Source organism: Oryx dammah, unplaced genomic scaffold (assembly GCF_014754425.2).
Source record: "Oryx dammah isolate SB20612 unplaced genomic scaffold, SCBI_Odam_1.1 HiC_scaffold_29, whole genome shotgun sequence".
In the NCBI taxonomy this organism is placed as follows: Eukaryota; Metazoa; Chordata; class Mammalia; order Artiodactyla; family Bovidae; genus Oryx; species Oryx dammah.
Window position 1 is genome coordinate 30,712,226 of NW_024070213.1, and position 26,365 is coordinate 30,738,590.

General features: G+C 38.7%; 1 protein-coding gene across 1 annotated transcript; it reads right to left on the reverse strand.

The window, feature by feature from the left end:
• LOC120857992 (sulfotransferase 6B1-like) lies at positions 1–26,365 on the reverse strand. The gene is made up of 6 exons (XM_040233903.1): positions 26,221–26,365; positions 24,337–24,521; positions 18,161–18,287; positions 7,784–7,878; positions 7,447–7,633; positions 1–119 (listed from the first exon to the last, which is right to left on the reverse strand). Exons 1-6 carry the CDS (start codon positions 26,363–26,365, stop codon positions 1–3), a joined length of 858 nt encoding a protein of 285 aa, XP_040089837.1.

The window sequence follows — 26,365 nt, forward strand, 5'->3', positions numbered from 1 at the left end:
TTAAGAGTAATCTCCAAAGTGTTTTGCTAGTTCACTATGCTTCATTTTCTCTGTGAATAGTTCATCAAATACTCTCTTCTGCTTTGAAGTGAAGTAGTTTATCCAATCACCCACTGCCCCTGAAAAAAATCAGAAATAAATCAGACAAGAACCAATTTAAATGTATAGTATATACAAAAGGAAGCCATCAGATTTATATGAAAATGTGAGTAATTTTATCTCTTGCTGCTAAGATGGTAGGGAACTATTCTTTTCTTCACTTGCTTGTCTGTTATTTCTAATTTCTTCAGTAATTGCATATTAATTTGTATAGCTTGAAAAGTTATTTCTTGGAAAGGAAAATAAAAATATATAAATACCCTAGGTTTTACTATAGCAGGCAAAGAAGGATCTCACCTAAATTTAATACAAACAGAAAGCAGACAAAGTGGATGCAATGATACTTCATTTATTTTTCTACCTCTTCACCTCTGCAGTCGTAATGGGGCTGATAATATACTATAGGCGTAGTTCACTGCTCTCATTTTAGGAAATTTTCTTTTACAAAATTGTTTACAGAGAGTTTAAAACACAAATAACCAAGTTACTTGTATGACACCCTTACTTTCAATATAAGGTGTCCTGAAATCGAAATAAGACATACACATCACATGGTCTTTTGGCCTCTCCTGATTTTTGGAGTCACCCTCAAAGCCTTGGCCACTGCATCAACCCCATAAGACTGCCCTTCTCACCTCCATCACACACACTACACCAAACATCAATCCTTGACCTGGGGGATCACGGTCCTTTGTCACTTTGGCCCCAGGCTTCATCCCTGGGGTCTAGTCTAGGTGCACTGGAGCTCAAAATACATCATTGTATCTCTTCATTACAGACTGTCTTGGGCTTCCCAGGTGGTGCTGTTGGTAAAGAACCTGCCCACCAATGCAGGTGAGATAAGAGACATGGGTTTGATCCCTGGGTTGGGAAGATCCCCTGGAGGAGGACATGCAACCCACTCCAGTATTCTTGCCTGGAGAATCCCATGGATGGAGGAGCCTGGCAGGCTACAGTCCGTAGGGCTGCACAGAGTCAAACACAACTGAAGCAACTTAGCATGCATGTACATAGACTGTCTTATATTATTCTCTATAATCTTTTCTCTCCAACTAGCTTATACACTCTGTCAAGTTAGGGACAGTAAGGCATTGTTCATGTGTAATCCTGTAGTACTGAGTCAGGTGCTGACCACATGGTGGGAGTTCAAAACCCCATGGCTTGACTGAATATCAGACAATGTCACCTACAGCAAAGGAATGGGTAACAACCTAAGAAATTTCTGGTGTTGTTGATTCCTGGCTCAGAAGATTGAGTTTAAGAAGTAAAGTGGAACTCTTCTGTTTGGGGGAGAAGAAAAAGGAAAGAAAGTCATATCAGAGACAGAAGATCCCAAAGTCAGGAAATGGTATTGCCTCTGAAACACATCATCAGTTGGGGCACAAGTTCAGCTTCATGAGATCAAGGTGCCTGGCTCTTAGAAAAAGCAGTGTTAATGCTATCAATTTACTCAATATTCTTTCATCCTTCTTGGCTCTCCTTTCTGGCTTCTTATATTAATTCACCTGTAACATTATTATCTTTCTTTTTACATTTGACCTGACTTCTGTGTGCTTGGTTTCTGATTTATTCTTTTACTCTTTCTTCTATTTTTTTAAATAAAACATATTTAAAGAATAATATATAGGTTTCAGAAAATACATATCTATAAGCAAAAGAAGATAAAAATCAAGAAAATATACCTAGCTCACATGGCTGATAAATTGGTTAGCATGCATTCTTCTAGATGCTTTTCTTTGCTAACATATATAAGCATATAAACTACATTTAAAATCATACAATTATAACCTACTTTTCTCATTATACTTTGACCATCTTCCAATATTAATATTTGTACACCTACAGTGAAAGTTATCCTGAGTAGAATAATACCATTTGGATTCTAATCTTGACTCTGCCAACTACTAGTGGTGTGATATTGGATAAGTTACTCAGATGCCTGGTGTCTCAATAAAATCACATGAACAGCATTCTAAAAGTCTGTTGCCAAGTTTTAGATAAATCAAATAATGTTCCTGGCATAGAATAAGTACTCAGTAACACTGGCTATTCTTCATCTAGCATTTCTAGTTTGGGTGACTCCGTCATAAACATGAATGTAACTTAATATATTTAAATTTCTGATTAAATATATTAAGTGCCATTAAAGTACATCCAGGGTTTTCATTATTATAAGCAATATTGCAACATGCATCCTGTCCATATATATTTCTGTACTCCCATAACATTCCCCCTAAGTTTTAGTTTGTATGGGCCTTTGGACTTCTGACACTTATGTGAACTACTCTGTACCCTTCCTTATCACCTGATCACTGTGGCCACCATAGTAATTTTCTAGACTATCAGCTCCATTTCTGACTTCAAAGACAACTGCAGACACAAATTCCCCTCTGAAAAGTAAGGAATGGCTCTGTTCACCACGGAGTCTGAATCAATAACTTTAGTCATTTGGTTGAAATGATTATATTCAAAGGATGGATTCCCCACTCACTCCCTCTCCATCCAGCCATTCAAGAAATGAAGTGAGTGGTCTCTATTGACCCATCCTTGTGTATAATTCCTCATATAATTCTAATTTCTAATTGGCCCTCAAGGGGACTAGTTTCAGAGAGGCTGTTTCCACTGTTACCTTTTTTTTTTTTTTTTTAGATATGAAATAAGGAAACCACTTTTAGGGAGAATTTAAAGGTGTTAGAATTACTGTTGCTAGTTACAGTTATGTTGATATGGTTTCACCTGGTGATATTTTCTAGGGTCACTAGTTGGCAAGTCAGAGATTAACTCATTGGAGTAAAATTTCTCAAGCTTGCTGGATAAGCCATGTGAATACTGAGTATTGCTAATCAGATCTCAAAGGGCAAAGATAAAAGATGTCAACAGAAGTACTAGACTAAGGATCAGAACTTCCTCATTTTTCAGCATTCTCTTTACCATGGACCCTCTGAGTGCCTTCCTGTTTCTCTCTACTCTTTTCTTCATGCATCCCTTTCTATGTTCTGTCTTCCCTTTATCATCTCTTCCTCTTTCCTTCTAACCCTTCTCCCCACCCTGCTTAGATATCTTTCCAATACTGTCCTCCATTCTTCTGCTTAAGAGTGGTCTTTCGCTTCTGCTCTTGTTTAATCTCTTATCTCTTTAACCTCCACCTCAATGTGGTTTTCATCTCCACTGCTAGAAACTGAATTCTCAGAATTCCATAGAAACTGCATTCTCAGAATTTACAAATGGTAAACAAATGGTCATGTTTGACCCTGGTTTTTCTTTCTACTAATTCTGGCTGATCTCTTTTCTTGGCTTGTCTTGGGCTGTTGATGTCAGGGTTCTCAGGATTTCCCCCTCCTACCCTTTCTTCACTAGTTCCTCCCACTCACCCTGAACAATTTTACCTAATTCCACAGTCTGGTGATGGCTCCTAAATTGACTTCTCAGCCGAGCAGCACCCATCAGTGGCTCACTGCCACTACCCAAATTGTGACCCTCAGTGTTTCTTACCTGCACTATTACAACAACCTCTTAATTGTACTTTCTGCTTGTGCTTTATTCTAATCAATTTTCAACTCTGGTTCTATTTAATTTTATAGCAAACAGGTCTGACTATATCAGGTCCATTCTTAAAACAGCAAACAGACCTCACAGTGTCCATCAGAGATTTTACTCTCTGGCCATAATATTTCTCTCTCTCATTCTGCTTTATGTATCATCTATCACTTTAGAGTCCTGTGGACTGCAAGGAGATCAAACCAGTCAATCTTAAATGAAATCTACCCTGAACTTTCATTGGAAGGACTGATGCTGAAGCTGAAGCTCCAATACTTTTGCCACCTGATGCAAAGAGTCAACTCATTGGAAAAGAACCTTATGCTGGGAAAGACTGAGGCAGGAGGAGGGGGTATGACAGAGGAAGAGATGGTTGGATGGCATCACTGACTCAATGGACATAAGTTTGAGGAAACTCCGGGAGCGGATGAAGGACAGGGGTGTCTGGGTGCATGGGATTGCAACGAGTGGGACTCCACTGAGCAACTGAACAACCACCACCACTTTAGCACATGGCACTACCTGCTCCTTCCAGGAGATACCATCTAATTCCATGGTGGTTCTGAGATTTTCTTCTTGCTCTTGTCTCTTGATGGAATGTATTTCCTCCTGGCATTTTCTTAGTAAAATCTTACATATGCTCTCAGTTTCAGATCTGATCTCTTCACCTATTTTGCTAGGCAAACATTTTTTCCTTTACCCATATAGATTCACATTTGCTTATATTTTACTATATAGTTGTCATTACCTTATATTACTATCTAGATTATGATCTACTGAATGACAGGTTTGTATTTTACTCAGTTTTTGAAATCATCTAGATTATGATCTACTGAATGACAGGTTGGTATTTTATTCAATTATTGAAACCTATCCAATTAATAAACCTGATAGTTTATTAATACGTATTAGGTAAAAATTTTAGAAAATATTTTACTAATAAACATTTGATAAACATTCAAAAATAGTTTATTAGTGTATATTGGTAAATAAATATCCCTTTCTCCTAGTCCTCATTTTTGCAACTCTAAGGAGATTTTTAAATGAACCACCCAAGAGAACAAAAGTAACCTGTAAAGTTAAAACAATATCTGGTCTATCAACACATGAGTTGGCCAACATCCTGGAATGTGAAGTCAAGTGGGCCTTAGGAAGCATCACTACGAACAAAGCTAGTGGAGGTGATGGAATTCCAGTTGAGCTGTTTCAAATCCCGAAAGATGATGCTGTGAAAGTGCTTCACTCAATATGCCAGCAAATTTGGAAAACTCAGCAGTGGCCACAGGACTGGAAAAGGTCAGTTTTCATTCCAGTCCCAAAGAAAGGCAATGCCAAAGAATGCTCAAACTACCGCACAATTGCACTCATCTCACATGCTAGTAAAGTAATGCTCAAAATTCTCCAAGCCAGACTTCAGCAATATGTGAACCGTGAACTTCCAGATGTTCAAGCTGGTTTTAGAAAAGGCAGAGGAATCAGAGATCAAATTGCCAACATCTGCTGGATCATCAAAAAAGCAAGAGAGTTCGAGAAAAACATTTATTTCTGCTTTATTGACTATGCCAAGCCTTTGACTGTGTGGATCACAATAAACTGTGGAAAATTCTGAAAGAGATGGGAATACCAGACTACCTGACCTGTCTCTTGAGAAATCTGTATGCAGGTCAGGAAGCAACAGTTAGAACTGGACATGGAACAACAGACTGGTTCCAAATAAGAAAAGGAGTATGTCAAGGCTGTATATTGTCACCCTGTTTATTTAACTTATATGCAGAGTATATCATGAGAAACTCTGGGCTGGAAGAAGCACAAGCTGGAATCAAGATTGCCAGGAGAAATCAATAACCTCAGATATACAGATGACACCACCCTTATGGCAGAAAGTGAGGAGGAACTCAAAAGCCTCTTGATGAAGGTAAAAGAGGAGAGTGAAAAAGTTGGCTTAAAGCTCAACATTCAGAAAACTAAAAGATCATGGCATCTGGTCCCATCACTTCATGGGAAATAGATGGGGAAACAGTGGAAACAGTGTCAGACTTTATTTTGGGGGGCTCTAAAATCACTGCAGATGGTGATTGCAGCCATGAAATTAAAAGACGCTTACTCCTTGGAAGGAAAGTTATGACCAACCTAGATAGCATATTAAAAAGCAGAGACATTACTTTTCCAACAAAGGTCTGTCTAGTCAAGGCTATGGTTTTTCCAGTGGTCATGTATGGATGAAGAACTGATGTTTTTGAACTGTGGTGTTGGAGAAGACTCTTGAGAGTCCCTTGGACTGCAAGGAGATCCAACCAGTCCATTCTAAAGGAGATCAGTCCTGGGTGTTCTTTGGAAGGACTGATGCTAAAGCTGAAACTCCAATACTTTGGCCATCTTGTGCGAAGAGTTGACTCATTGGAAAAGACTCTGATGCTGGGAGGGCTTAAGGGGCAGGAGAAGAAGGGGATGACAGAGGATGAGATGGCTGCATGGCATCACCAACTCGATGGGCATGAGTTTGAGTGAGCTCCGGGGGTTGGTTATGGACAGGGAGGCTGGCGTGCTGCAATTCATGGGGTCACAGAGTCGGACTCGACTGAGCGACTGAACTGAACTGAACTGATAGGCTTGGTGGTAAAAGAATTTGCCTGCAATTCAGGAGACCTGGTTTCAATCTCTGGGTCAGGATGATCATCTGGAGAAGGAAATGGCAACCCACTCAGTATTCTTGTCAGGGAAATCCCATGCACAGAGGAGCCTGGTGGGCTACAGTTCATGGGGTTGCAAAGAGTCAGACAGGACTTTAGCGACTAAACAACATACACAGTTGAGGCAAAGAACAAATAAATGTGTATGCTTTAGTAAGAAACCTGAGTATATAGACGCAAATAATTTTGTTTTTGTAAGTTATGAAAAATGTGAAAACATTTTCTTCCCAGATCTGGATTATAATACACAAGGATTTCAAAATAATTCTATATCCAGATGTACCCAAACTGTTTCTAAGTAAAATGTTAGCAATTCATGGGGCTTTATTTCCTTCTCTCTGTGTTTCTGGCTTCCCAGGTGGCTCAGTGGTAAAGAATCTACCTACCAATGCAGGAGACACAAGAGATGAGGGTTCGACCCCTGGATCAAGAAGATCCCCTGGAGCAGAAAATGGCAATCCACTCCAGTATTCTTGACTGGAAAATTCCATGGACAAAGGAGCCTAGTGGGCTACAGTCCATGGGGTCAACAAGCACCAGACACGACTGAGCACATGTGTACTCGGTGCTTCCAGGCAGAGGAATATCCCCAGATAATGATCCCAGCTTTTCTCTCCACCTCTCTCTGCAGGGCAAGTTGTTTGATTGGTGAGTTGGAAAAATGCCCTGGTCACATCCATCAGCTCTTTTTTCTCTCCTAGAGAAAACATGTGGCAGGTACTGCTCTGTACCACACTCTGAGTGTCCTGTGCCAGCAGGGGTCACGACTCCCTTGGAGTGGCTACGACTAAGTGAACGTGTTTGTAAACTTCAGGATCCATTATGAGCCGTCACACTAGGCTGCAGACCTGGAGCACATTCTTCAAGGGGCTTTATCATTTCCATCTGTCTGACACCTGTGTCTGTCTCTCAGTTGGCTCCTAACTGGGCCTGGGAATCTCAACATCCGGAAAGAATGTAACTCAAGAATTTCACTTAATAAACCTTCACTGAGGGATAACAATGCACAATCCGCTGGGCAAGGTATGGGGTGAACAAAGCTCAAACGAGACATTAAAAATGGCAAAATGTAACTACGTCCGAATATAAATCCAGGCAAAGCATCTCATCTCTGACTTACCTTTCCTAAATACCAGGTTCCTGTTAGAAGTGAGGGCGCAGATGGTGTGATTTGGATCACAGTTTTCTTTGGCTGTATTATTTTTCATTTCAGTGAATGATGTTTTCCAAACAATCTGATTAATCTCACTGTCAGTCATGTTTAAACCGAGGAAAGTAGCTATTTTCCTTATGTTTTTAGAAGGATCCTGAGCAAACAGCAAATAAATAAATATACCCAAAGCGTAACTCATCAAAATATCAAATTCATTCTCTGAAATCTGAAAATGGGACTCTGATTGATTTCCTGTTTTAATTTTACTTAAACTTTCATTGTTGAAATGGCAGAAAAGACTTACTTTCTTCATCTCTTCATAGGATATAATTAAAATGTTCTTAGCATTTTTGTGTTCTTCCCAGCTTAAAACGTGATCAAACCAGGATCCATATACAACTAGAAGAAAAGTGAGTTGTTGTGTTAATATTAAATGTGTTAAAAAGCTTTCATTAAACATTATAGCTTTGCATCCTTGGGTTCTTCCCATGTCAGTGAAGTAGTCAATGTAAGGTACACACATACTAGACTCTGGAGTGAAAGAGTTTTCCTTCAGAGAGCTCAGTTTCACCATTTTAACTATTAATAAATACACTATTGTGAAATGAAGCTGGGTGGTCACTTCTTTTAATTAGGCTGTGGGGTTTTTTGTTGTTTTTTTTTTTCTTATTTCCAGTAAATATTCTTTTATCATCAGAAGTGACAGCAGAACTAGAAAGATCCATTTTTTTCCCAAGAATTGTGTTCTGATATTTACTTTGGATCTTGGGAGAAACAGGGGAAAAAAATGAGAATTTATAATTTTCTTCCTGTAAAGTGACATGAGTTTCATAATGATAAATTCTTAACACAAAAACTTTACAAACTTCCTCAAAAAATTCTGTTCACAGTTCAAGGCTGAAAAACACAGTCTCAGGGATTTCTCTGTAGTTGATATGCTCTCTTTATTGTTTTGTTAAATTGACAGCCTTAAAAATCTCTTAAGGCTTGAAAGTAAAATATTATCATGCAAAATAACCTCTAAGTGATGATGATTGAAAACAAACAGTGAGCAACTTCTCACCACAGAAAAGTTGACTAGCTTGACAATTTAAGCATAAAATATAGTCATTTAAAATACTACATATGGGACTTCTCTGGTGGTTCAGTAGTTAGGAATATGCCTTGCAATGCAGGAGGCAGGGGTTTGATCACTGGTTGGGGAATTAAGATTCCACATGCCTCAGAGCAACGAAGCCTGTGCCCCACTCTTACTGAACTCACACTCCACAAGTAGAGAGTTTGGGGGGTGGGTAATGTAAGATCCCGCACGATGACACCACAAAGATTCCATGTGCCTCAGCTAAACCTGATGCAGCCAAATAAATTAATAAACATTAAAAATAAGTGACTATGTGCTCAGTCATGTTTGAATCTTTGAAACCCCATGGACTGTAGCCCGCCAGGCTCCTCTTGTCCATGGACTATTTCGGGCAAGAATACTGGAGTGGATTGCCATTTCTTACTCTAGGGGATCTTGCTGACCCAGGGATAGAACCCACATCTCTTGCGTTTCCTGCATTGGCGAGAAGATTCTTTACTACTAGTGCCACCAAATGAATATTTAAAATAAATAAATAGATAAAATACTACATATACATATTTCCATGCCTCTGATGAGATAAAATTCAGTTTTTATGACAAGACAACAATTTTCACATAAAAAGCTTTCTCTGTCCATTTGGCTCTCCTCCCTTCCCTTTAGAATATATTGTGCCTATCCAGTCACCTGGCCTCCTTAGGTGGTACACCCCTTCTTAAACATATAAAGGGTCACAACTCCTTAGGAAGTAATTTTCCTCCTTAAAGGGGTTATGATGGCTCATAACCCATCACTCACTTTGTACCTGTAGATCTGGATCGTGTCAACTGTCAATAATACCTAAATTGACACATAATCCTTGGTTTCAAAACCGTGCTTTGACCTCTAAGGGTCAAAATAGTCATCAGAGCTTTCTGAAATAACTGTCTCATGAGTGATAATCTTCAGGCTGACTTGAATGAAAATTTCCACTTCTTAGATTGACTGTTGATCAACATTTCCTCAATATGCATGGTGTAGCTGGCAGGACACCAGAAAGTACCTAGAATCTACCTGAACCTGTACTTGGTATCAATGTGGACACATTGAGCTCCTCTGGCTTCTTGGTACAGTTCAGATGTTCTGGTGCATTCTCCTGCTATCCAGATCTCATTGCTTTTAAGTGATAATCCTAAAAATGTTATTGGAGTTATTTTCTACTTCACTGAGACTTGGAGTCTTAAGGCATACCAGTGCATTTTGGGGGAAGGGGCCACAGGGGGCTTTGAGCAGGGAGCTCAGGAAAATGTAGGTGGCTGGGTTTTTGTTATATTTGACTTAAATTGTATTAAATAAAAACAAACAAGGTGGTGATGTATGTTTTAAACAAACCATTTGCTAGTAAAATGAGAGACAGAATTATTCAGCTCCAAAGAGCAAGGGAACCCCACTACAACCATTAAGTAAATATTACTCTTCCAGGGACACATGACAAAAAGATGGGTCATCTTGTAGATGGTGATTTTAGACTATTGAGGAGAAAACTGAGACACATATAAAAGTTGAACTGACCCACTTTGGAGAGCTAGACTCAGAAGCAGCATGCATCCAATTCATCACACTGTCCTCAGAAAATTAATCAGATCATATGTCATAAATAAATTAGGGTGTCAAGTTGATAACAGGAAATTGTGCCTCAAAGGCCAAATAGCTCCCAAATGGACAGCCACCTGTGGGGATACCAGCTGAGTATATGTATGCTTGCAAGTGTTTATTTAATTGTGAATTAAAAGAAAACCTGCCCTGAAATGATCAAGATGGGACTCTTTTTGTCATTCCAAAACTGAGTTTTGTGGGCACGATTAGGAAAAGCCTGTAGAACATCAGTTTTTTACCATGTCAGTCAGTCTTCTGGATCCCTGCCTGAAGGTGTACTTTCTCTTTTCTAAACATTAAGTTAGCAGGGGGAAATATTTGTAGGGTTAGGGCTAATTTCTTGGATCTTCTGAATTGTAAAGACTTAGAGAACTTATCCTATCCTTTGAATCGTAAAAACTTACTTTAAGTATGGAAGATCCCCTGGAGGAGAGCATGGCAACCCACTCCTGTATTCTTGCCTGGAGAATCCCATAGTCTAGGCTAATCCTCTGGACAGAGGGGCCTGGCAGGCTGTAGTCCACGGGCTTGCAAAAAGTCAGACGTGACTGAAGCAGTTTAGCTCAGAGAGCTCCCATCCTAAAATATCGCACCTATTTTAATTGGTATGCAGAAGTCCCCAGAGGATTCACAATTCCAAAATAGCTTCAATTTGAGATTCTTTATAAAGAGTTCTAGCAGAGTCACCTTAAAAGGACTTGTATGATCAATTACACTTATGTAAATAATTAGGCCAAGTTTATTAAAATAGACTTATTTTGCAAATAATTTAGTCTTAATTTGGCTATGTTTGGTAGAAATGAGGGTAATTACTTTAGTAGAGAGAAAAAATATCATGTTTAATGGGCCATTTATTTCTACTGTTGTTGTCATTAAGGTTTTTTGTATTTACTACCTAAGATTTACTTCTCAGATGGCTCCTTCTTGCTATATTACCATAAAGACTGTTTCTGAAACTTACTATCACAGTAATCCATTTTAGGATGAAGAACAGATACCCCATGACCTGTAACTGGGACATTATGCATACTGGAAAAGTCAGGTAAAGGAACATTGATAGTCATGATGGAAGGGACCCAGTCAGCCCTCCTCTCCTGAAAGAACTGCGGATCCTATTTCTGACACCTGCCTAAGACCATCACTACCAGACCAGGATGAGAAGACAACATCTGAAGTAGGCAGCTAAACCAAGATGCCACACCAGGTTGGTATCCTAATTACTTTGATAGTTGTTCATTCTTTTACTTATGAACCAAATATATTTCTTCCTTGGACTCAACTGTTTGCAAGTTTCAAAAAAATCCATCCAGTTGCTGGGTTTGTGGCCAACTGCCTATGTCCAATACTCCTAGTTTACCCTGGTGGCTTTCTCTTCTCCAAGGTTCTAGCTGGATGGCTCTTACAAATTTTACTTTAGGAGAAAGAGACTCCAGTACTATGCAAGCTAATGCTGCTGCCAATATCACTGAGTGAGACCCTACTACCCGGCCAATTAGTGACACTTGTTCTGAACCTGGTTGTAAGTACTCCTTTACACTAGATGATTAAATGTTGGAAAGCAGTGGGTTTATGGAACAAGTTTTGGGCTTGGCCTTCCTTTGGTTGGTTTGGAAGATGCACAACTGATTTCCCCTGGGCTCAAGGTCACCTACAGGAAGTCTTGGAAACAGCCCCTGTCAATCTGCCTTTAATGCAAGCATGCTGGCATTAAAGCATTGATCAGCTTTCCAATGGTATGACCATTTGGCTGTGATTCTCTTTCCTTCACTTGGAAGGGAAGATATCATTAATCACATAGAGGCTTTAATGAAATTTACTCAGCAAGCTCAGAATGATAGTAATCAAGCCATTAAAAGCTTGCTCAGTTTGGAAGTTTCCACGATGAGAAAAGTGGCCCTACAGGATTGCATGGTCCTGGATATTCTAACTCCTTCTCAGGGAGAAACGTGCTATAGTACTGAATAATGGGTTTTATACCTGATGAGTCTTCTAATGTAACTTGTCTTATGACACCCGAAGAATCAATTTTCCCCTATAAAAGATCCTTTTCCTGATCTAAGGAAAATACTAGGAAAATGGTATGGTCTAGGAGGGTTTTGGCTTCAGTCTTTACTAATGACATAGTAATTACTCCTATTGGCAAATTTGACTACTGTTTGTGTAACTTATAAAGTTATCATCAACTCTTATGAAGTTAATAATATCTAAAAAACTTGAAACTGTTTTTCATATCTACAGCTCTTTAAAAAGTAATGAACGTACACATGGATGCACACACAAGGCAAAAATTGGCATTAAGTACTATGGACAACTGAGAATTGACTATTACCCTTTGCCATTTATCTTACAAGTACAACCTCCTAAAAGGAAAAACAGAATCAGGATATTAAGATTTGATATCAAGGGACACAGTGGACTCAGACTAGGTAAGCAACTACCCTGGCATCACGGGACTAAATATTTGATCACCTAATGCTTTCTATCAAAAAATTAATGGTCAAGACTCACAGACTTAGAGAATGAACTTATGGTTGTCAGGGGGAAGGGATAGTTAGGGAACTTGAGATGGTCATGTATATATTGCTATGTTTAAAATGGATAACCAGCAAGGACCTACTGTATAATACATGGAACTCTGGTCTATGTTATGTGGCAGCCTGGATGGGAGAGGGTTTGGGGGAGAATGGATAAATGTATATGTATGGCTGAGTCCTCTCACTGTTCACTTCAAACTATTACAACATTAATTGGCTACATTACAAAATTTAGCAATATAAAATTTAAAAGTTCAAAGAAAAGAAAAAGATACATGTTCAGAGAATAGCCATTAAAAAAATAATGATCAAAAGCAGGACATTGGTGAAATAAAGCTCATATTTTACGGTAAGAGAAGAAAACTTTAAACATAAAAGTTTGCCTGTTTGGGCTTTCTCTCTCCCATTTAGAGGGTATTGTGCCTCCGTATTAACCAGATATCCTTAGGAGACAATGTTCCTTCTTAATCTTGTACGAAATCATGATGATTCAAGACTCACTTTGTACATGTAGATCTGGACCATGTAAACTTTCTATTACACATCATTTGACATATGATCCCTTGTCTCAGAACTTATATAACTGTGCTTTGACCTCGAGCAGGGGGAACAGTCCTCAGAGCTTTCTGAAAGTCTGTCTCCTTGGTTTTAATCCTCGGGTTGACTTAAGTAAAAGTTTCCATTTTTTCTTAGATAGACTATTGATTAATTTTTGTCAACATTTCCTTATCATCCAAAGATTTAATACTAGCTCAGTCTTGGCCTCCCCGGTGGCTCAGTGGGTAAAGAATCTACCTGCAATGCAGGATACACAGGAGATGCGGGTTTGATCCCTGGGTTGGGAAGATTCCTTGGAGGAGGAAATGGCAATCCATTCCAGTATTCGTCCCTGAAAAAACCCATGGACAGAGGATCCTAGTGGGCTATATAGTCCATGGGGTCACAGAGGGTCAGACATGACTGAGTGACTAAGCACGCACAGTGCCTCAATCCTAAAAGAGCTATATTACTAGCAATTTCCTGAAGATTTGCTGACTGCTAATTCATTTAATCAACATTTATTAAGCTATTAGTGTCTGCCAGACATTGTGATATACATTTAGAACATTAAATCTTTGATTAAATTGAAGTACAACAAACTCTAAGCTAACTGCAATTTTTCATAGCTTCAGCTCATGAGGAAGCAAAGGGCAAAAAAAATAACTATAATCTATTTTTAAAACAAGAATTTCCAAGACTACAATGGTATCATTAGAGTATCAGCCCAATTTTCTACTCCATGGACCCTGAAGACTGTAATAATAATGGTGCTAAGAAGAGCTGCCCTGATACAATCTTCAGTTATTAGCAATCTCATTGCTATTTCAGTGACTTACATAATACTTTATCTTACATAATACTTTATCTTAGAATTACCCAAATTACCATATCAGTGATAATAGTTTATCTTCTAAGAATGGCCAACCTTTTCCTAGGCACAAAACACATATAGGAGGAAGATTGATTTTCTCTCAAACTTAGGAAGTCCCTGGAATCCTAAGCTATGCTTACAGATTCAATCTGTCTCACCCTCTCTCCCCAGTAGCTACAGTCCAGCCCTGGTGATTAATGTCACCTCCTAGAGTTGCTAGGGCTTCCCAGGTGGTTCAGAGGTAAACAACTGGCCTGCCAATGCAAGAGACATGGATTCAATCCCTGGGTCAGTAAGATCCCATGGAGAAGGAAATGGCAACCCACTCCAGTATTCTTGCCTGGGGAATGCCATGGACAGAGGAGCCTGGCAGGCTCCAGTCCAGGGGGTCGCAAAGAGTCAGACACAACTTAGTGCCTAAACAACAACAACAGAGTTGTTGAGGCTATGAAAGCTCCCAGGCTGTCAGGAGAGCCTTCTATTACCAAGAAGCTGAGAAGGGACACAGACCCAGCGTCATACCCAGTGATTAGGTGTAACTGACCTTGTCCATTATGGTTTTTCTGTAGGAAGCGTATTCCAACATGCCCCAAATACATTTAAGAATCAACTTTGCATAATAGCCTGATTATAATTTGAGAGCCAGCTATTCTACTATTGACTAATCAATTCATTCTCTACCTTGTTCCAAAAGGACGTAAGCCAGCCAAAAGAATCTAAAGAAATTGGCTGCCTGTGGCGTTGTTACTAATATAGGAAATTACAGTTTTAGTTTATATTTTAATCAGAATCATCATTGTCTAGGTCATTAGTAGACCTCTGGCTTTAAAGAAAATACAGTTTCCAGAACACATTTGAAATATTCCTTAATGGGAAATGTTTTTCTGCACGTTCTTCACGTAATACAGAATTATTCTACCTCTTCCTGGCCTTAACATATGCCAGGATGGCCCTTCTGCTATCCAAAATTACTCACTCTTCTAAAATGCTCCCGAATAGAAGTTGCTAGAGTGAGTCATAAATCTCACTGCTTCCTACCAACTTCTAGAACTTCTTTCTCCTAGAGAATCCAAGCTCCTTTGGGACTCATGTTTTTCAATATACTGCTCTTTCCATCCTTGTCTCAGTCAGAAATCAACCTTCCAATCTCTCTTCTACAGTTACTGAAGATTCTGATTTTAGAGCGAAATCTTAATGGGTAGCTTTTACAATCCCCTTTACTCTGACCTTTTTTTCCCCCCCTTCATTTTCTTGCTTTTATTTATCCCCTCAACAATTGACTTGCCAATACCTTTAACTTTTTCACCCCTTTACTGTTTATTTCAATCATCAAAAAACACCCAGTGTTTAAATGAAGCAATTCCTCTTCTTTTCTTCTCTCTTTGCTGCTGAGTTCTGCTGGAAAATTTACACAACTCTGTTTATAGCACTGCAAATTCATTTTTCCAACCTTAAAGGCCCTAAGTTTGCCCAGCAAAACTATTTGTTCTGCATTAACACATTCTCTTATTCGTCACCTCAGCTATTTCAAACCTCCCACATTTCCTGCAAACTTTGTACCCCACTCTTATATCCTGTTATAATGAGGCTCTTGGTTACTAGTTTCTAGAAAGCACTCTGATGACAGATAACTGTGGAAAATGAAACTTGCCTAGATGAAATAGCCTAGGAAATATAAAGTTCTAATATAAAACTGGAGAAGGGGCTGTAGGGGAAAAAAGTAAAATACTAATATTGCATTGAGATATTAATCTTTTGGGATATTGCCAGAACACAATGTATAGTTATTATGTAATTTGAAAAACTAAAGTGTATTTATAAACTGAAAGAGAAAATTTAAAGATTAGATAAATGTGTAGTTATGTATATCTCCACTATCCTATCTGCTCATATCATATGTATTTATATTTATGGTTTGGAGTTGGGTCCAGGGTATTTTGATGCCTCAGCTATAAATTAATCTTTCTAGGTAAATATCTACTTGTAACATGCCACTCTAATGTGAAACTATGTGAGTCTTTGTGTGTTTAAATGTCTATGTCTAAAAGAATAAGGGAATACATTTCTATAACAAACTTTAGCCTCTAAATAATCCTACAGAATAGATAATTTTAAAAATCCTATTCTATGTTAGGAGTCTGAACCTCAGAACAGCTAAGCTAGTTGTGCAAAGTTACATACGGAATAAAATATAGTCAGGACTTGATCCCAGTTCTACTGTCTCCATAGCTTGGTTTTTCTACTACATCATGTCATTTGCAAGAGAAATAACCTTCTCCTCAAAAAGTGACTGAAGAACATCCTTGAAACACAGTCACATACATATAACCACTGCAAAATGATAGAGATGTTGCCAAATGAGCTCTCATGTAATGGTGACAGAGGTGGGGAACCACAGTCTGTAAAGTTGGAGATGAACATAGCTTTTCTTTCCTTAAAGAAATGCAGACTCAAGATCTGTTTTTCAAAAATAATTTGCATATTTAAACTCTGCTTATTCCAAAAATGGAATTGAGGCAGAGTGAGGCATGCTAACAATCTTCAAATATTTAGAGGGTTATCAGGTGGAAGATGAATTAATGATCAGAGGGATAGTTTTTGGTTTTTTCTGTTTTTCCAGATGAGTTATGACTCAGTGGTCAGAGCAAAGATTTTTGGATTTGCCGCTGAAGTATCAGCTCTCCTCCTTATTATTTATGCATCTGTGGGAAAGATATTTGGCCTACCAAAGTCTTCATTCTCCTTACCTGTAAAGTGAGGGTAACACTCACTTTACATGCTTTCTAGTGAGAATGAAATGAGATTGTGTTTGCAGAGTACCTAACCAAGTGTCTGTATCACACGGTATGTGCACAGTCTATATCACAGGGGAAGATTTTTTAAAACATCTTAGCAGTACCAATATTGAATGTGTTGCTTTGGGGCACTAGTAAGGGGTATGAACTTGTCAAGGTTAAGAAGTTCAAACTTAGCCTCTACAGTTTTGGGGGGTGTTGTATAAATGGGGGTGTTGTAAAGGTGCTTCAAACATCAGGTGGGTGTTTAAGATGACCAGATGACCTTTACTATACCTGTCATTTCTGAAATTTGATGATTCTACCAAATATGTGCCAATAGATAGGGAACAAAATAGAAGGAGGAGTTGAAATTGTGTGAGCATAGTATGTTCTTCCATAGCAATTATCACAAACCAAAATATTAAACCTTGTTGCTGGTGAGTTTCCTATGTCCTCATGTTAAGGTTACTCTTGCTGTGGACTCTCTTAAATTAACAAGCAAAAGCTTGACAATTCGCAAGTAAAATAGTGAAATTAGTAATTAAGCCCAGTGAGAGAGAAGATCCTCAGGGAATATACCATTTTAAAATTGTGTCTCTTCTGGATTCTTTATCTTCTTACTATATTATTTTTGTTTAATCAAAGCCCTGGGAATTTAAAAGAGTTTTTTTTAAGTGCTCCAGACACCACTGAGTCGGTGAAAAAAGAATAAATCCAAGGGTCATGCATGGTGGCAGGCCCAACATGTGCTGTGCAGCTCCACAAGTAATGTATCACTGAGGTGTTTTCAGAATAAATTACTTTCTTCCAAGTGTCAAGATGGCAAATTGTTTCACATGTGTTATATCTGGGGGGTTGGGAGTGTGTGTGTGTACTATTAGACATGATTTATTTTCTATGCAGGTATATATAAGTTATGTTTCAAGCTACCTGTCTAGGTTTCAGCTGTAAATCACTGTACTTCAATCAGTGAATAATTACTTCAGGGAACAGACTGAGGGTATATGAAAATAATGCTTGATCAGAATTAATTTCTGTTTCTGAAGACATGAAAACCAGCTAACAAGTTATCGCTAATATGTTCTACCCCTTGGTGATAAGAAAAACTGAAGAAACAAAGTGAGAAAGAATTTGCATAGAAGAAGCAAAAGAATGATCTATTCAAATATATTTCTGAAAGTGTTTTCATCTTGAGTGAAGATATTCTCTGTATATTATGAATAAAAATCACTGTTATACTTACCATCTCCTTTTAGGAACAGCTCAAAAAATTCATGCCAGGTTTCAATGCTAGGGAGATTAGGGTTATCCCTGTAGTAGTGGAAGAATGAAACAGCTATATCTTTTGGATTCCTAATGATGTAGATAATCTGTTAAAAAAAAATCAATTTATTTTTGTATGGAAGTAGCCCCAAGACACGTCCCAAGACACATGAAGAGTCGGACACGACTGAGCGACTTCACTTTCACATTTCACTTTCATGCATTGGAGAAGGAAATGGCAACCCACTCTAATGTTCTTGCCTGGAGAATCCCAGGGACGGGGGAGCCTGGTGGGCTGCTGTCTATGGGGTCGCACAGAGTCAGACACGACTGCAGCGACTTAGCAGCAGCAGCAGCAGCCCCAAGACAAAACATTTCCTAAGAGAAAGTAGCAGCCACACTTACCTGTCCAAGTCACACTTTTTGGTAGCTTCAGCTGATTATTAAATACAGACTTAGATACCAGAGTGTCTCAAAACTGAAGGTGCATAAAAATCATCAGGGGATCTTGTTAAAATGCAGATTCTCACTCAGAAGTTCCAGGATGAGGCCTGGCATTGTGCATTTGCAGCAAGCTCCCAGGAGATGTTGACACTGCTGGCCCAATGACCAGACTTTTTGAATTTCTGTGCTAAAATTTGGTCCTATCTTTTCAGGGGTAGACTTGAGAAAGTCCTCCTCAGGTGAAGGACAAGATTAATATTTTAATGTCGATGTATGACAAAACATGATTTACGTACAAGAAGATTTCTTACAAATTATCCATTTTTGTAGAAAGAATAATGTTCTGGAATTCCTTTTTCTACAATTTAATCAGCTAAAGAGTAAGGAATCTGAGATACCTTGCCAATTTATACAAATACTGCAACTGCAATTTAATTTGATTCAATAAATATTTATTTAATACCTATTGTATGTCTGGCTCAGCTGGTGAAGGATCTGCCTATAATGCGGGAGACCTGGGTTCGATTCCTGGGTTGGGAAGATCCTCTGGAGAAGGGAACGGCTACCCACTCCAGTATTCTGGCCTGGAGAATTCTATAGACTGTATAGTCCATGGGGTCACGAAGAGTTGGACATGACTGAGCAACTTTTACTATTGTATGTCAGCTAGTGTGCAAAAACGTTCCAGAGCCAAGGAATAGAATAATGAGCAAGACAGAAATGATTCCCACCCTGTCAAAACTTGCAGTCAAGTGATGTGTGTGTGTGTGTGTGTGTGTGTGTGTGGTGCACACACTCGGTCATGTCTGACTCTTTGTGACCCCATGGGCTGTAGCCCGCCAGGCTCTTCTGTCCACAGAATTTTCCAGGCAAGAATACTGGGAGTGGGTTGCCATTTCCTCCTCTAGGGGATTTTCCTGACCCAGTCAAGTGAGGGAAATGGATAATTAAATCCACTTTTGACAGTGCAGTGTTATGAGGGTTACAATAGTGAAATACAGAAAACTACACTCCAGTGGGCTGCCGTCCATGGTGTCGCACAGAGTCAGACACGACTGAAGCGACTTAGCAGCAGCAACAGCAGCATAGGAGCATATAAAAACCTCTGGAAGCCAATGTGAGAAGCCTGGCGATAATAGGACTATCCCCAGTCAAGGTCACGATTGCATGAGTACCAAATATTCTAACTTGCTTTTTAATTGAATATCAGGGAGGCCATATTTGACTTAGATAAGGAAGTGTTTACTGAGTCATTTTTTATACATAACTATCTTTCCCTACTGTGTTCATAGTCCAGGTATTGTGACCCTCATTAACAGCACCTGCTCCTCTTTACTTGAAAGATACACAAAGACCACGACACGCAGGAATGAAGAGCCACCTTTACCCCTGCAGTTATCTTCTCTTTGTCCCAAGAGATAATCATGGAAGAACACAACAACTCGGGCTTCCTCTGACTGCATAGGCTTCCTGGGCAGATTCACAGAACCTCAAGGCCCAGACACCACAGTTTAAAAATCCACCGTTTTAGCAAGAAGGAATAAATGGCAGAATTTTAAGCCTTAGACATCCAGTTGAAGACTTTATTTTTTGATAAAGAGAATAATTTTTTAGGGACTTTGAAGAACTCTTCCTTAAAGTTACATGTTAGTATGATCTGTGGGAGGGACAGTGCAACCCATTAACACATATTTTACCAAAAAAGGTTACAAGAAGGTGTTCATGGACAGTGAAGAATGTTAAATAGTGCAGTGTGTATACAAATACAAAATCACTATGTCATACCTCTGAAACTAACATACTGTTACATGTCAGTTACACATACACACACATTATGAATGTCTCCTAAGAAATTATAAAAATTATTAGGGGGAGGTTAAGAATATGAACAGAAGGTAGAATAGTACTCTGGAGAAAAAATTAAATATTAACTGAATATTTTAAAAATTGTTGCCTTAAAAATTAAAACTTTATTTAAAAAATTTAATATTAACTGAATATCATGTGACACAGTGGTAAAAAACCTGCCCGCCAATGCAGGAGACACAAGAGATGCAGGTTCAATCCTGGTCTGACAAGATCTGCGGAGAAGGAAATGGCAACCCACTCCAGTATTCTTGCCTGGAGAATTCCATGGACAGATAAGCCCTGGTGGGCTACAGTCCACGGGGTCGCAAAGAGTCAGATACAACTGAGCACATACACAGAGTGAAATGGGCTGAAAATATAAATTTCATGTAAGAAAGTTTGGAAACATTCAAAAGGAGAGGCAAATGTTAGGAAGAAAATATAGGAGGCCAAGTAGGGTTGAGAGCTGATAGAGAACAATGGGAGGAGGAACTTTCTATCTGTCCAGCACTACAGGGGTAGTTAAGGCTTGCCCATCCTCCAAGCTCTTGGGGCTCAGCCATCAGCAACAGAAGACAGGTCATTGGCTTGGCATTCCAGGGACAACCAGACAGTCTCAGTCCCCATTAAAGGGTGGCAAAGAAAGGATCATACCTTCAGACTGTAGTGTTACTGTGGTGGTTTTAAAAATACCCAGCTATAATCCTGGAGAAGTGCATGGCACCCCACTCCAGTATTCTTGCCTGGAGAATCCCATGGACAGAGGAGCTTGGCAAGCCACTGTCCATGGGGTGCAAACAGTCAGACACGTCTTAAGCAACTGAGCATGCACACACACACACACACACACACCCCTTTTCTGAGTTTTGGCTTCTTTGCTTATAAGAGGAAAAATAGATAATCTTGTCACTGTTGTAACTTTTATAAAGCACAACTTAATCTCTGGTGGCATTTGTTATCAGTGTTATTGCATGGAAAAGAAATGCAAAAAAGCAAAATGGCTGTCTGAGGAGGCCTTACAAATAGCTGTGAAAAGAAGAGAAGTGAAAAGCAAAGGAGAAAAGGAAAGATATAAGCATGTGAATGCAGAGTTCCAAAGAATAGCAAGGAGAGATAAGAAAGCCTTCCTCAGCGATCAATGCAAAGAAATAGAGGAAAACAACAGAATGGGAAAGACTAGAGATCTCTTCAAGAAAATTAGAGATACCAAGGGAACATTTCATGCAAAGATGGGCTCGATAAAGGACAGAAATGGTATGGATGTAACAGAAGCAGAAGATATTAAGAAGACGTGGCAAGAATACACGGAAGAACTGTACAAAAAAGATCTTCATGACCCAGATAATCATGATGGTGTGATCTCTCACTTAGAGACATCCTGGAATGTGAAGTCCAGTGGGCCTTACGAAGCACCACTACGAACAAAGCTAGTGGAGGTGATGGCATTCCAGTTGAGCTATTTCAAATCCTGAAAGATGATGCTGTGAAAGTGTTGCACTCAATATGCCAGCAAATTTGGAAAACTCAGCAGTGGCCACAGGTCTGGAAAAGGTCAGTTTTCATTCCAATCCTAAAGAAAGGCAATGCCAAGAAATGCTCAAACTACCACACAATTGCACTCATATCACACACTAGTCAAGTGATGCTCAAAATTCTCCAAGCCAGGCTTCAGCAATATGTGAACCGTGAACTTCCAGATGTTCAAGCTGGTTTTAGAAAAGGCAGAGGAATGAGAGATCAAATTGTCAACATCTGCTGGATCATCAAAAAGCAAGAGAGTCCAGAAAAACATCTATTTCTGCTTTATTGACTATGCCAAAGCCTTTGACTGTGTGGATCACAAGAAACTGTGGAAAATTCTGAAAGAGATGGGAATACCAGACCACCTGACCTGCCTCTTGAGAAACCTGTATGCAGGTCAGGAAGCAACAGTTAGAACAGGACATGGAACAACAGACTGGTTCCAAATAGGAAAAGGAGTACATCAAGGCTGTATTTTGTCACCCTGCTTATTTAACTTCTATGCAGAGTACATCATGAGAAAGGCTGGACTGGAAGAAACACAAGCTGGAATCAAGATTGCCGGGAGAAATATCAATAACCTCAGATATGCAGATGACACCACCCTTATGGCAGAAAGTGAAGAGGAACTAAAAAGCCTCTTGATGAAAGTGAAAGAGAAGAGTGAAAAAGTTGGCTTAAAGCTCAACATTCAGAAAACGAAGATCATGGCGTCCGGTCCCATCACTTCATGGCAAATAGACGGGGAAACAGTGGAAACAGTATAAGACTTTATTTTGGGGGGCTCCAAAATCACTGCAGATGGTGATTGCAGCCATGAAATTAAAAGACGCTTACTCCTTGGAAGGAAAGTTATGACCAACCTAGACAATACATTGAAAAGCAGAGATATTACTTTGCCAACAAAGGTCTGTCTAGTCAAGGCTATGGTTTTTCCTGTCGTCATGTATGGATGTGAGAGCTGGACTGTAAAGAAAGCTGAGCAGTGAAGAATTGATGCTTTTGAACTGTGGTGTTGTAGAAGACTCTTGAGAGTCCCTTGGACTGCAAGGAGATCCAACCAGTCCATCCTAAAAGAGATCAGTCCTGGGTGTTCTTTGGAAGGAATGATGCTGAAGCTGAAACTCCAATACTTTGGCCACCTCATGCGAAGACTTGACTTATTGGAAAAGACCCTGATGCTGGGAGGGATTGAGGGCAGGAGGAGGAGGGGACGACCGAGCATGAGATGGCTGGATGGCATCACTGACTCGATGGACGTGAGTCTGAGTGAACTCCGGGAGTTGGTGATGGACAGGGAGGCCTGGCGTGCTGCGATTCATGGGGTTGCAAAGAGTCAGACACGACTGAGCAACTGGACTGAACTGAACTGAAGGGTTGTTAAGTGTACCAGACTCCTTTTCTATGCAAATCTCTCTCTCTTAGGTAGTCTATTTGAAATGAAAATGCTCCATTGAGTCAAATTGTAATCAGCTTAGTATGCCTTCACCTTTTCTGATAGATTTGCTTGGGAGAAACACAAACTCCATGGCATTTACCTCTCCCTGTGTTACTTTTATTTGAACTGAAGGATAGATGGTAACCATGGAGACAGTGTGGTCATACAGCTGTAATCACTGGAAGATCTGCTTTGATGTACGCACATTAGGCAGTTTTGTTTATCTATTTATTTTTAAGTATATGACTGACATTGTTTAAAAGGCATCATTACTGGGAAATTGTTTACAGTGGACACATGTGTCTTGCCTTGGCTTTACAAATTTTATCCTCTTTTTTTCTGATCCTGTAGTCTCCATGAAAACAAATTTTAAGAAGAAGTACATGAAAATAGAAAGAAAACTTTTAAAATTAGAAGTAACTTTTAAAATAATGATGTGAGGACTTTAAAAATGGCTTGAAATAACTATTCTTCAGTGTTTTATATTACATTTTACTTTTTATTCTATCCCATATAATCTTTGGCAAAAATGAGAGATAAAACAATTAACATAATATTATTAAGGCAGTTTTTCTTTCTCTGGACATCAATATTTAAAGAAAATGACTCAAACTAGATTCAGAATAGAATAAGACATCATCTAGCATAATTACAGTTGACATACTAATGTCATACTCAGATTTTTATGATCCAGATACTGTGGTAATACCTATATACTCATTTTCTTGTTTAATGTTCATCACACTTCGTGACATGAATACTATTATCCTTCTGTTAAATGAGGACACCAAAACTCAGAGAACATCAGCAGTTTTCGAAGGTCACACAGCTTGAAAGTAACACAGCAAGAATCCAAGTTCAGTTTTGTGTACCCCTGAGCCTCTGTCCTTAACCATTGAACTTACCTTGCATTGTTTCTGTTTAATATTCATTGGTAGCATGCTATAGCTCAAATGCGTTGGAATAACTCTTGTCTCACAGTACGTTTTTAGTTCTTCGAATTTAGAAATGTCTCCCAATTCAATAGGAGGTGTTAGGGTAATTCTAGCATTGGGAATGTTCTCAATGATTTTTGCAATCCAGTGAGTGCCTTCATAAGAAAATAAAATGAAATGCATTTTTAATCAAATGGTACTCAAAATGAATATAGAAAATGAACATGAAGTTATAAAAGCAATGACTACATTAGTTTTATTATAAATAGTTATCACCTTGACACAGATAAACCTGTTGGAGCATTTGAGATGTTAGTTCCCTTTGCAGGAAGAATCACATTTTAAAGATCGTGAAGAGTAATGAAAACTGTATATGCTGTTTCCTCAGCCTGAAATACTCTTCCAGGTTACCTCTCACTTCTAGCATCTTCTCCAATTCACAAACACAGAGATCTTTTCATTCATGATTTCTGCTGGTGCTGTAAGCTCATGCATCTTGCTCTTCTAAAAACTGCCTTCTGAGTCCCCAGTTCCCTCTTATAATTGCTCACCCTCTCTGTCTCTCAGAAGTAGCACACATCAAAATAAAGTTGTATTCATGTCTATCTCCCTAGCTCCCTGCTGAATACAGACATGGAATCTTGTTTTTGTCTGCATGCAAATACAGAGCAGTTGTGCAAACAAAGCATTTGAACAATGAACAAATGCTATATCCAAACATCAAGGAGATGCAAATTTACTACCAGGAAGTCTGGAAGAGATACCACTTTATCTTACCGAAAGCAAAGGAGGATATGTTCCAGTGGTGTAGACTATAGGGAACTGGAGCAGAGAAGTAAAAGTTTGGGTGGGGAGGATGTTTTGCTAATTTGAAAGCAATGTTCCAAATTGCTTTAAATGAGGCTTAGTTTCCATTTATCTCATAATTCCAGTTAGATACAAGATGAACAAACTTATAGTTGAATAAATATTTAAACAGTGCTCTAACATTATGTTTTAAATTTAAGACTACTTTAGATTATGATATTAATAGTCTTAAATATGTATAATAGTCATATAAATATAACTATATAGTAATGATATTTGCTTTGTTTTAATTAAACATACTGATTTATTCTGATAAGAAGAGAGAATACACAGTTTTGTGCTGCTGAAGGGGACCTCCTGGCAGCTAATGGAAAATGCCAGTTTATAGGCAACAATAAGTCCAGGGACTTCCCTGGTGGTCCAATGGTTAAGACTCCAGGCCCCCCATGTAAGTGGCCCAAATTCCATCTGGAGATCTAGCTCCCTCATGCTACAACTAGATCTAGCATCTGGGAACTAGATCCCTCATGCTACAACTAAAAATATCCCCCATGCAGCAACTAAGATCCAGTGCAGCCAAATACATATTTAAAAAATATGTCTAGTGGAAGCCTTATATATAGTTGTTTGTATATGGTATAAATTAGCCACTTGTTCTTATCAGCCCATAAGAAAACAATTATTTATTTACAGATCAATCATTAAGTACAAATTGAACAAAAACTATTTATTTATCACTATGTCTGGCTTAAAGTATGAAGAGAACTTTATAATATTACAGATATTATGCTTATTATATATTAATATCTGTATGTCTTTGTGAATAAAGTCAAAACAAAAGTGTGCTAAAGCTCTAATTTCTCCAGTTGAATTTTCTCAAAGCACATTTTTTGACTTTCTAATCAAATTTTTTCATGAAAATAAGCATTTAAGGTACTTTAATTTCCAGTGGAAAAATTCTGAAAAGTAAATGTTTAATAAAACTTATTACATGTATTATCATTCTTGTATATCTACATTTTAAAGATACATTGAAATAAACTTTACCAGATTTTGGATAGGAAACCAGAAACACATCATCCTCTCTTGCCTCAAAAGAATCCAGGGAATTTAGAAGTTCTTCTGAAGACATAGTAGAAAAGATGACTCCCTTGAATTTATGAAGAATACTTGACTGGCTCTTAGATGACAT

What these genes read in the sequence shown, in the direction of transcription:
- LOC120857992 (XM_040233903.1), bottom strand. Translation starts at nt 26,365, where the DNA reads ATGTCATCTAAGAGCCAGTCAAGTATTCTTCATAAATTCAAGGGAGTC. An exon ending in CCTATGAAGAGATGAAGAAA is followed by an intron (nt 7,634 to 7,783) that starts GTAAGTCTTTTC and finishes CTGTTTGCTCAG; the next exon opens with GATCCTTCTAAAAACATAAG. An exon ending in GAACCTGGTATTTAGGAAAG is followed by an intron (nt 120 to 7,446) that starts GTAAGTCAGAGA and finishes GATTTTTTTCAG; the next exon opens with GGGCAGTGGGTGATTGGATA.